The 12,878-nt window shown below is 38.1% G+C and overlaps 1 protein-coding gene across 5 annotated transcripts in view; it reads right to left on the reverse strand.

Annotated features, from left to right (window-relative positions):
- Window positions 1-9,236: 9,236 nt before the first annotated feature.
- The window catches only part of MCC (MCC regulator of WNT signaling pathway), a 261,755-nt gene continuing 258,113 nt past the window's right edge, over window positions 9,237-12,878 (reverse strand). For all 5 annotated transcript variants that reach the window (XM_072611670.1, XM_072611662.1, XM_072611655.1 and 2 more), the window contains exons 16-17: window positions 11,715-11,837; window positions 9,237-10,337 (exon numbers count right to left, since the gene is read on the reverse strand). In XM_072611670.1, the coding sequence (XP_072467771.1) occupies window positions 10,157-10,337; window positions 11,715-11,837 (304 nt within the window). In that variant the 3' untranslated portion in view covers window positions 9,237-10,156. The remainder of the gene's footprint in view (window positions 10,338-11,714; window positions 11,838-12,878) is intronic.

Raw genomic sequence — 12,878 nt, forward strand, 5'->3', positions numbered from 1 at the left:
ATACTAGAATTAAAAATTAAGGTGAGCTTTTAATTACTGTGTTATCCTTCATAAAGGAAAATGATGATGGGCAGTTAAGTGCTTTGAGTTATTTTTATAATGATAGTCATGGATTTGTGCTGAACTGTCCACTCTCCTTTGTTCATTTTCCCTTTCAACATATAGCATTTGTGAACTAGCAGCCTGCAGGCTATTTGTAATCTTGGCTTTAGTCATAGCTTTTGTGCTAATGAAAGGTACATTTAGACTTTTAATATGCTGCTGTCCTTTGTGTCTAACATGCCATATTCACTATCTGTTGGATACTTGTAGAGCTGTTTTTCCAGTGGTGGTGATTCCTTTGTACTGATGTGCTCACAAACACTCACTCTGTACCCCTTGGGAACCAATTTTGTGATTTTTAAGAAATGATTAAAGGATTAGAAGTGTGGTTAGTGGGCGCTGAGTAGGGCAAAGCTAACTGGCCCACATGGGAATTGGATTTATCCTGGCTTCACTCAAGTTGGTTGGCATTTTATAACATATAAACATGAGTAAGAAAATACTGAGATAAGGTTGAGACATACCTCTAAAATTTAACACTTGTAGCTATTACATGGCAAGGTCCTTAATCTGCACATTATAAAGAAAAGCTTCTAGAATAAGAAAATGACTAGGGATTAAAGGATACACTGCTTTCTTGTATCTCTTATGGTTAGCTTAGTGGTTGAGCCTCTAATTTAGAGAGCGTTGTGGAAAAAAATGATATGTAAGGCTGGCCAATGGTGAAAAGGTAGCTGATAACACCTTAGGCTACTTTATTTGGTGGGAGAATTAAGGCTTGAATCTATAGTTCCATATATAGGTCTATAGTTCTTTTTAAGGTGGGTAGAGGTAAAAGGAGCTCAGGAGAAGGTTTTTGTGTTATTTTAGTCAGCTTCCTATTCAGTGGCAAGGAACAGGTGAGGGAACCATGTTTCCTAGTCATTTGTTTGTGGACCTACTGTACCACCTCCACCTTTAGATTAAATAAACATAGCACTAATCATTCCCCTGGAAGAACAAGGTGGAAGCCACAAATTTCCAGCTGTAAGGATTAATGGATCCTTTTAAATTCAGTATGTTCTGATCTGAATAGTCGTTAGAAGAGCTTTAGTGTGAGTGTACATTAAGAACATTTTATCACCTTTCTCCTCCACATCCCCTTCTCTCCCCTCTACCCCCACCCCAACAAGCAAAATACAACACAACTCAGACTTGAGTGGTATAGAGAAGCAGGTTGTAGAATGCTGTATTGTCTTCACTTTCTCTCTTCATGTGTGTAGCACAGTGGCAGGGAGCTTTCTGTTCCACCTTGTGAGAAATGTGCTTGTACATCCCCTTACAAGGAAGAAAAACCTGTTGGCTTCTGATAGCAAGTAGTTTGGTGGAGAAGTCACCCTGCACTATTGAGTGTTGCATGTCAGTCTGGATGGATGACATGACAATGGATCCGTGACAGTGGATGTCAGTCTGGTTTATTTGGGGGTGGCAAGTGGTTAAATCTCTGAGATTTCAGGGTGAGCAGCCTAATTCTGTTTTCCAGTGGTCAGATCCTTGGCTATATTTTGTCTATCCAGTAACCGAAAAATGTTAAAATCTTTCCTTTTCAGAAAACCCAGCTAACATTTCCCACAAATTCTGGGGTAGTATATTTGTATTATAGTAGAATTTGATATTTTATTAAATCTTTTTTTTTTTTTTTTTAGTATTGTACATATTAGGCTCTAAAGACTCTAACAGCAGTGTAAACTACAGTGTAAAAACTCAGTGCGTAGCCGTCTGTACGGCTGTTCATTCCTCATGCTGGGAGAAAGCAGGTGTCCTACTTGCTGAATGAGGGATCCTACTCTTCCAGTAGCACCTTGTAGGGTGCTTACGTTAGCAGTATCAGGGTTCTTACATGAAAATGGAATTTAGAAAATAACTACTGCCCAATTTTTTGTGTGTATGACACTTAGAGCACGTGAACAGCAGCTGGTATTTATGTGGCACAGTTCATGTCCTGTCCAAAGGCACTGATGGGAAAAAGTTCACAAGCCATGCTGGTTCCCCTTCGTTCATTCCAGTGCTGCTCAAGCAGGCCGTGGCTTTTCCTGAGCCTCTCTATGCTTTTGCCTCTCTAATGTACTTTATGCTCATCATCTGTACCGTGAAAAAATAAGACTCTCATTGCACATGTTCAGAGAACGGAGCTTTGCATTTCATGTTTTGATGATATTTAGATTAAAACCTGGGAAGAAAATAAAGAAGGAGGCCTCTGTGTGTCAGCTCTCTAAAGCTGCACAGGTCTTTTAAAAAATATATATTTTAATGCTAATGGAAGGAAAATGTGCAAAAAAATAGACCACATTGTGACTGTTGTAAAGGCTACAGTTCATAAGTTTAAAGAAAAGAAAACTAAGTCAGTAGGCTTAGTCTGGATCCCTCCTATAAAAAGCAACAAGGAGTGCCACCATTCATTCAACTAGCTATGAAATGCAAGTGGAATTTTTACTTCCTCACTGAATGTAATGAAAGGAAGCGGGTCTTAAAACCATCAAAGGTTACTTAATTGGAACCCTAATTAAATTTTTTCCTGTTAGCTTTTTTTTAGATATTGAGATAAATCTTTTTTTGGGGGGGTGGCAAATGAAGCCCTTTTATGATCAATAGAAGTTCTTTTCACCTCTAAAACAAACTGAAGTTGCAGGTTTGGTTTAGAGGGAGAAAGTAATGAAACTGGAGTGTTATGGCAATGTGGTACCCTGTTCATGGAAAAACAAATTTTTTTCTCTATTTCCCAAGAATATGGGAATAGGTCAGTCTACATTTTTAAAAAAAAGCTTCTGTAGTTTTAGATAAATTGAAAGTGTTGAAGTTGAACTATGTTCAGTGAAACATTTCATTTAGAAACCTATAAATGCAGAAAGAAAATGTGTCTTGTAATTAAACATTTAACAAATGCAGTCTCACTAGAAAGCATGTATAGAATCAATAGGGAAGTAAACGAGACCTTTTTAAGGAAGAGTAAGGCAAGTTTACACACTTCATTGTTTTCCCATAACAATTGGGTTTATAATAAATGATTTGGCATTTATTTTCTAATTAAATTACAGCCGTAGGTTGTTTTGTTTTTGTTTTTTTCCTGCTTTCTCTAGGGTAAGGAGATCCTTAGAGGAGGAGTGTTTGAAACAGAACATTTAAACAGATCTCTCCAAGACAGTAATCAGATTCTTCCATGACTTTGTTTGTTACTAGAGGTGTCCTGACTCATCAGCACAGACACCAGGAAAGGAACTAGTGAAACCAGTCAGTGTCAACTTGGAGAGAGGCTGAGTACTGACTGGAAGATGTTGTTGTTATATTTAATCTTTGTAATTGGTTAAGTGTCAGATAAAGGCAAGATCTCATGATTGAGTTGTACCTGTAGGGTTTCTTTCTCATTTACCTAAATCTTAATGAAGTTCTGTTGCTTTGTAAGAAAGAGACTCACTGTTGCTTAAAGGTATTGAGTAGAAATCTCTCAAACTGTTTGTAAGAAATTGTGTTAATGAAACAAGGATATTTAACGCTATATCTACAGTATAAGACTTTAACGAGTCCTGAAGACCACTCTGTACCATTCATCTCAACACATTTAGCAAAGCATGTATTAGCGTATCCCGATTATTTCCTAAGTGTTTTCTTCTACGTAAACAGCACCAATTCAGAATTAAAACATATTTTCATATTTTGTGTAAATGTTTAGTCATGATTTTTTTTTGTATTTTAAAACATTTTTTTACTGCTGAGTATTCAAGTATTACTTCTTTTCTGTATACTCATTACTGTATTAAAAACTTGGAGAGAACAGATGATTACTGTTTGCAGCGTGATACATCAATAAAGTTTGTATCTCTGGCAGTGTGATACTTGAATGGTTTCTCCTTTTACTAATGTGTTTCAAATACCAGAACAACCATTACATGTGCTAGAAGCTATGAACGGCTTTCTTCCGAAGATTTTAACTGCCCCTCACTTAATGGGGAAGCCACTCATTCACTTTTTTAATTTATTATTTTTAACATTCTTTTCTTTCTAAATTTTGAGTTCTCATTTCTGCCCTTCCATTCTCCTCCCTACCCACAGAGAAAGCAAACAATATAGCCGTTATACATGTGCTCACTAATTTTCTGGGACAGGACCCTTGGAACAGATCTGTTCTGTCAAATTCCAGTAAAACAAGTCAGGGGAGTACTTTGCTTGGCAGGAGTTAGATGCGCTGTATGTGCTACAAAATACTGTTCCTGTGGGCTTAACCATTTTGATATGTCTTGTCCTCTAGTTAGAGCATTCCTTTAGGTTTAAGATAAATGCTGGTATTTGACGGTGTATAAAACATACCATATTAATTAAATGGTCCACAACTCTTGATTTTACTTTCCTGGGCCTATCCTGGGTTCTTCAATTATGTTTACTTAAATTGTTCTAGACAGGATGAATATTTGACAAATTATATCATGGCATTAGAAATATTTATTCAGAATATAAGAACATTTGTAAAATAAGTATTATAAATGTCTCTGTATAAATAAATGCAGATTGTTTTTTTTACAGTTCTATATTAACACAATAGCTATTATACAGCAGCTAAAACTAAGGGTAATTGGAAACACTTAAAACATACAAGTGAAGAATCAAAAATTACAAGGTATAGTACAGTGTAAAGTGACAACTTGTAAATGAAACACTTAATACAACTGAACAATACTGACAAATCCAAACAGTCACATGTGCTTTAATAACATAGACAATACATTCAAGCTGGTGTAAATTTTCTAACAATTCTAATTTGAGTGATATAAAACTAGAACATTTTTTAAAAAAAAACAGGAAAACTAAGCTTTCATGCAAAAGCAAATAAGATACAAACAATTTTAAAGTTTTATTAGGAATAGATAAGTGAAGTTTCATTGACTGTATTAGTAAGATTGATAGGAGGTTTTGCTTTGTGAGCCACTCAGTGAAAATTAAATGAACTTTATATATTCCAGCTAACAGCACATCATTACTAAAGTCGTTGCCACTGTGGCAACACAAGATTTGTCTACATGCACTCCAGTTAATATTCCTGTCCTGCTGAGCTGCTATTTTAAGATGATTGGTTATTCATGGTAACAAAGGCCCTTATTAATATTTACTGAATGCATCAAGTTGTATTCATTGGTAAGACAATGCAACTGATGGCCAAGTTTCATTACTTTACTTCATAAAATCTCACTATTTCACAACCATTAACATATATTTAATTCAATTTTCAGGGAGAACACTACTTACTCAGAGTACCTGCACATAGGAGCATTTATTTTATTTATGTGTAAATGTTCCTAGATCCTGTAACCAAAGGGTGAATGAACAAACAACACAAGGAAATCTAAATGGGAATTGATCTAAAATTGTCAGTTAAATCTAAAGACTGATATTTGTGGTACTAGAATAACTTTCCTCTTAAACATAAATAATTATAGAACAAAGTTGCTGTAAATTAACTTAAGCTTTAACATATAGGGAGAACACCATACCCTTTAAGTTGACTTGTCAACACACAGGTGTATTTTAATAAAAGAAATATTTTTTTAAAAAGTCGCAGGTAAACTTTTGTAAAAACATTTTGGCAATAAACACTTCTCTTTATTTCACAGCAAAAAACCCCCCAACAATAGCTGACTCCTGGAATTATTAGACAGTATTTGCAAATCTCAGTGTAAAGCATCAGTCAGTTCCTTTCTTAATTGATGTGTTTAAATGAATTATTTTTTTTAGGTTCCACAGAGTAAAAACTGGGGGAAATGATTATTGTCTGAAGGATCATTTCCAGCATAGCTATCTGCTGCTACCAGAGAAAATCACAGAAATGTTTATGTGGCCCTGTGGAGTTTGAAAAATTCTATCTGCCCAAAGCATTCCCCATCAAAAAAAGAATTAACTCAATCATTAAGTTTAACTGTTTAAAGAAAAAAAAATGTAACCCAGTTACTGTGGCAAGGACGAACCAGCAGGAATTTGGAAAGAATTATAAGATAATTTTGCATCCTTCAGGGAATAACTATAAGGAAGGTATTATAAAATAGCTCCTAGGATATAAGGATACACTGAAGTATGCTTTCTAAATAACATGTGGGACAATTTTTTATTTAAGAAAAGCAACTAATCTGGTTACAGCCAGGAAAATCAGGATAGTTTCAAACAGTTGCAGGTTTGCTTATTTTTAAAAATATCTTCCATATTCCCTAATAGCTTTAGAGAAAGAGGGACTCTAAACTGAGGCTGAGTTTCTAGGATCTCATCAGAGAATCCTGCTCATTATACCCTCTATAAGATCAAGTTATGGACATATGCAGGATAAGTGAAAGATGAATTAAACCATTATATTTAATTGGCACCTAATTTGATGCAGGACAGATGAGTCAGTTAACTGGTATTGTCTATCACCAAACATGCAGCAAAGAGCTAGAGCCTGGCACCTAGATTTGGGCATGTGAATACTGGTAAGAGATTTGTAAATATTGTGTAAATCTTTTGTTCCCCCTAAAGGCTCTTTCATTGGAAAGCACATTTAGGGTTAGAGTTACCCTCCAATTCTGTCAGTTCAAAGGGAGAACAAGTATTAAAGGCTATTAAAATCTAGTAAAATCAAGGTCTTAACAGTACATCAAAACCAATCCAAGGGTATAGAACCAAAGACTCTTGTGTTGATCTATTCTTTCTAGTTTTGTTTTGTTTTTTAAACAGGCCAAACAAAATTAGACACTTCTTCTCTTAACCATTCTAATCTATAAAAGGCTAGTCTAGGGAAAAAAAACAATTAAGGGTTGAGGATTGTTAACTTTAGGGTCAAAGGAAGGATCTTTTCTTGATGCCCTTTTTGGCCTCTGGGGACCCAGGCAGCCAAGATTGCTTCCCCACCTCAGCCTGGTTATAGTAAAAGACGGAGGCAGGGGCAGCTTACTTTAAACATAAGGAAAATGAAATCAGAAAGTAAAAAAACCCCATATTTTGTTTATTTTACTTTTTGGAGAGTGGGGAGAAGCTCTAAAGTTTTACACACCTTGATAATAGTGAATTAGAACTAAAATAATGACACAGTGCTTATCTGACAGATATTAGTTTGAAACCTAGAAAAACAGAAATAAAGGTCTCCCAGCCAAATAATTGTCAAAGAATCCTAAAATTGGAAGGTACCATAGACTTTTGTCTCTACCTGCTGTTTATATCCTAACCAAAACAGACATAAGCAGGTAAAACATAATACGTTATGCTTAACTTAAAAAAAAAATTAAGTGGACCCCATTTATTATACGAAAGACTTGAGCACCAATTTTCATTAATATTTGGAATCACTGTTTGAGGAAATCTAACCATGAAAGAGGCAGCAAGGTAAGGACAGGCCTTGAATCGGGAAGAGATGAGTTCCATTCCTGCCTCTGACATATGCTATGTATGAACATGGGCAAACTGACTCATAAGATGCAGATACAAGAATTGCCAGTATGTATAAATGAAGCAACTTTTACCCAACTGAAAGTACAAGTCTGGACCACTCCCCAAAATTTAAAAAGTGTGTGTCTACACACACACACCTATATATATTTAAATGAACTATTAAAAGTTCTAGCTTTGGCTGGGGATTACTCTTTTCAAGTATTTGGAAAGTAAAGGGAAAGAAAAATTATCCCTTTTGTGCTCTATTTCCTTAGACAACTGTGAAAGCAACACTATTCCATTTTTTCCTGGAAGTTTCTCACCCAATATGTAAATTGGCAAGTCTAGTGTATATTTACAGAGGCAGTTAGGTGGCAAAATGATGGGCCTGATGTCAGTCAGGAAAACCTGAGTTCAAATCTATCGTCAGACATTTTCAGCTATTTGATGTGGGTAAGCCATATAATTTGTTTGCCTCAGTTTCCATCAGCATGGCTGTTATGAAGATCAAGTATTAGTTAAGTGCTTTGTAAAACCTTCAAGCACTATATGAACGCTAGCTATTATTAATGAGAATAGGAAGGATTACTAATGTTGGCTTGCATTACCAATCGAGTCTAATCAACTAGTAGTTTTTGGGGGAGCAGATGGCTTCATGTGGTAAGCAACTTCAGTTCTTTGTAATGTAGTGGCTCTAAGGCCTGCCATTTTGCTTATATTTCCCCACAAACATAAGACAATTGGTCTAGAAGATCTCTGAGGTGCTTCCTAACTCTCGTCTTGAGAGACTGAGCACAGTGCTGATTATTTTTGTAGAGAAACCAAGAGCTGGTCCCTCCCTGTTTTTGATCTTAGATATAAGCTCTTGGGCACAGTTTCCTTTTAAATAAAACAAAGACATTTCCTCTTATTTCTACACATTTCCTAGAAGCTCCCTGAGGGCATAGGCTGTCTTGTTTCGGTGATTAATAAACATTTGTTCAATTGAATTCTTCCTCTATTGCTAGGAACGTCAATGTTCTTTTTCATTCAGTATAGTTCCTGTACTTTTTCCTAACCGGGAGAACTACAGACCAATTTCAGCTTCTGCTATCTAGTCTGTCCCTCACCATTTACATGCATTTCAGTTCACACCAGGCTGTGGTAGTACAAAAAGCTTCATAAATAGCTTGGTGTGGAATCTTCATATGTTGCTCTTACAGGATTAGCTGTTGGCTCATTTGTGACTGGGCCTTTAAAAATCACTGTATCACAGGCACAAATTAAACTTGAAAATATTAGTGAAGGAGGGCTAATCAAAAGAATTGAGATTAAAATGGTAGAAAGGTTAAGAATTCAAAACAGTTGTTAAACATTTACTGTATGTTAGATGAGAGTAGACAACTCTCACTAGGAAAAACCAAAATAATTCCAAATTTAACCAGAGAAAACTCTTCCTCTGATCTCTTCCTACCTGTTCCAGTAACTGTGCTCATCTCCACTTTCCCTGACTGAAGAAGTCACAGGGATCTTGCTCACAGGGATAATGGGAAAATATGGAGAAGAATGCCTTGGATTTGGGGATTCCACCTGAACTGCCTCATTTAGCACAACTTTGCCAAAATGTATTTAGTTCACCATACTCAGAGCTATGAGTGCATATATTTAATGTCTTGGATTAATATGTCCTACCCTGGAGTTCTACAAGGAAAGTGCAGAGATGCCATTTTTGAGGAATCCACAAAAATACCACATTTTGCTTACACTGTAGTGCCCAGGAGTAACCTACTTATTACTTTTTTTCGGTGGAGAATTGGGGTGAGGTGGGAGCGCAAATCCCAAATTCACAAAGCAAGGCTTCGCACAGGCTTCCCTTCTCAGTCCCAGGGGCTAGCAAGGACAGATGTAAAATGTCTATTATTTCCTGATTATACTGTTCCACTAAAAGACCTGGGCTTGTCTTTTGTGAAGCACATTCCAAATGACATGAGATATGCTGACAACTCTGTTTCGGCTTCAGAGATATGAAAGGCCACTTAGGTGAGACCCTTTGGAGCTGTAAAATAAACTTCAAATGCGAAGGACAGCCAGAGAACTGCAGCCTTCATCTCAACAAGCACCTCTTGGGATACCTGAGACCATAACATACACCTGCCCCATATCTATATCACATCCTCATGTTAAGGGGAAAGCTGAGGGAACTGGGATTACAGGGCAGGGTCGGCCCAAAGCCTGGACAAAAAAAGGGAAGATGTTGAAATTATTGAAAATCAAATAACTCAGTTTATACAGTATATCCCAAGACAGCAAAAGGTGTTTCTCCGTTGTTGTTTTGCAGGGGCAAGAAAGGGGGAGGTGGTAAGAGGGAAAGTGATGAAAACAAATCTGTTGGGGTCAATTACCTGTGAAGTATGGTAGGCCAGGGTGCCCAGAATATAAGAAACATGTATTCATCATTGATAGTTTTTCCTTTGGACCTTGGTGTGAGGTGCATTCCCTTTAAGCACAGTACATATGTGGAGAACCACCATTGTCTCTTGGGAAGCTCTCTAAGAGGACATGACAAGACCATGTCCTTGAGTGGAGGTCAACTTGGCAGATAGTGCTCCTACCTTCCAGCCTTCCTAGGGTAGATCCTGGCAAGTATTCTTGAACTCTCCTGGTCCTTCTCTCCAGATTAGCTTCTGTGGGCAGAATGTTGGTGCCTGAGAGCCTTTTAAAGTGAGGTCTCATTGGTGTGGGGCCTGGAGTTTTCTTCCTCCAGCAGAGCTATTCTCTGCTTGAGCATCCTCACTTGGGTTTCATGTCTCTCCACCATGGCCATCATCTGAGACTCCAGCTTTTTCAGTTTATTTTGGTGTTTCTTCTTGGCTTTCTCATATGCAGCCACCAGGTTACTATAGAGGAAAGGAAAGAAGTTGGTATGAAGACAACCTAGCTAAAACAGGCATTGGGTGAGGGAAGTTAAAAGGGAATAATAACTAACCTAGGGCAACAGATCTGAAAGAAAGCAGGGCAGATAGACTGAGGGACTAGACCTGTGATTTCCTTGCTATAGGAAACTCCCATTCCCAATGCAGGTAGTGACCATTTCTGCAACTTAAAATCTTAGCTACCTACAACGCTGAGAGGCTAAATGACTTGTTCAGAGTCACACAGGTAATGAGGATCAGAGGCAGGATCTGAACAATGGTCTTCCTAGATCTGACATCAGCTTCTATTCGTTCATCCTGGTGTCCCTCCGTAAGGTGAATTAAAGAGAATCTAACTGAATTGCCCTAAAAGAGCCATATCAAATCAGTATGAAAAAAATGATTAAAAATGACCAATTGAAAGTATATACAAAAATACATAATTCTCTGTCTCTTCATGCTCCCTATGAGCAACACAAGTTTGGCCTTCCCTTAATTGATAATACTCAGAAATATGGCATGTGGGTTTTTGTAATTAAAATCCTATTCTCCATGATCCTGTCATTTAAATTACCTCCAGCAGGGCTAGAAGTGATACTAGCAATCTGATATAACAGAAGAGACCAAAACAGTTATGGAAGGCAGAAAAGAAGCCAAAGTTAGACACTGAGGGTGGCGGGGGATGCAGGGGAGGGATAGAGCCAGCTTTTTCTTTTCCCTTAATGATTCATAGTAGGCAGCTCCAGCAAAAGACAGATTGAAAGAAGCAGAAAAGATTATTTCCAGCAAAGTTACAGTTGATTCAATAAACAACCAAACAGGCTCACTCCTGGTCTGAGAGGAGACAGGATCTACTGTCCATATTACAGATCTAGTGACAGAAAGGATTGTAGAGGTCATTTACTCATTTTACAGACAGGTAACAGGCCACAGAAGTGAGTGACTTGTCCAAAGTCACAGAAGTTAGTAAGTAGCAGGGCTGGGATTCAAACTCAGTCCCTTTGATTCCCATGTCTGGTTTCCTTCTACCATACCCTGCGTCCTAGGACTTGTACTCAAGTTATCCTCTTCAGACTCTAAAACTCAAAGCAGTTCCTGAATGTGGACCACTTATCTGGGCACTAAAGAAGCAGAACATGGGGCCAACCTCGCCTTGCTTTTCACCTTTGGAACATCTGCCCCATCTCAGGAAGCGGTGTGTCCGTTTGAGTGGAGGGGCTAGATCTAAAACCAGCCTCCTGGGTGAGACAGGGTTTTCTACCACTTCATACAATTCTTTGTAAACTGACCAAAGTGAAACTACAGGCAGGAGTATACTTGGCAACCTGTAAGGAATCAAACTGAGGTTTGATGACTTTTTACCTGTTAGCTCTTTTCAGATCATTAACAAACTCAGCCGACTGCTGGTGTCTGATTTCGCTGCTCTTGGTCAATCTTTCCAAGGCACTCACCAGCTCCTGGACTCTGGTCTTCAGTTTCTTCTCCCTGTGTCAGAGGAAGAGGCATTGAAGGGCCTGAGGACGGGAGTGGGAGTGCTACAGAGCATCAGTAACGAGGGAGAGGGCAGATGAGCTCTAATCATGATGCCTCCTCCCCGCCAGAATATTTTCATGCTTTACTACCTGATTCTATTTCAGACAGATACAAGAGTCACAGAAATGAACACAGAGTGTTCATTCACAGAGTGGCTTTGGCCTGGGCTAAATGAGGCCCATCACATCTGTTGGACATCTCCCATGAAACCACAGGACAGTGTGTTAGACTACACACAGGCTCTCCGGGCTATTGGCCCAGCTGACTATAATGAAAAGAAGACCCAGCAATATTTTAGAACCACAGGAGGGGCAAGATGGTCTGGACCAGGAATATAGTTAATCGTCTAGAGACTAAATCTATTTTTACCCAGTAATTACTAAAAAGGAAAGGCCAACTAATCTCCACTGTCCGCTCTGCGCTAAACCTAGTTTATGGGAAATAACAGATGTGGCACTAATCTCCAAAAGAGAGAAACATGGAACAACTGTGGATGTCATGCAAAAGGGAGAAGAGATGGCAAAAATAGGTTTGCAGATGCTTTCCACGCAATATTTTATATGCTCCTTACAACAACCTTGTGAATTAATAATATGATAATATGATATAATAATCTGATATATTAATCTCATTTTTATAGATAAGGAAACCAGGGCTCAAAGAGGTTAAATTACTTGCTCGTGCTGATAAAGCTAGTGGGTGGTAATGGCATAATTCAACCCTGGTATTCCCCAGCAAACTTCTACTCCAGTCTATCTCCTCTTTTCCTCATCTTGACCCCTTGTTGAACCAATTTAACCTTGCACTGTCCTCCTCTCTTGGATCCCTAACCTCCTTAGCATTTTTCTGGTTACGCCTGGCCTAGCCAAGCCTCAGACTTGGATCACTCCCACAATCTGTGGCCTTCACTCCTACACATGTGCTGCTAAACTAAGTTGAAGAAAATCACACAACTATTCTGACTGGGTCCACTGCAAATTTATGTAACACAAC

This window comes from Notamacropus eugenii, chromosome 1 (assembly GCF_028372415.1).
Source record: "Notamacropus eugenii isolate mMacEug1 chromosome 1, mMacEug1.pri_v2, whole genome shotgun sequence".
Taxonomy (NCBI): domain Eukaryota; kingdom Metazoa; phylum Chordata; class Mammalia; order Diprotodontia; family Macropodidae; genus Notamacropus; species Notamacropus eugenii.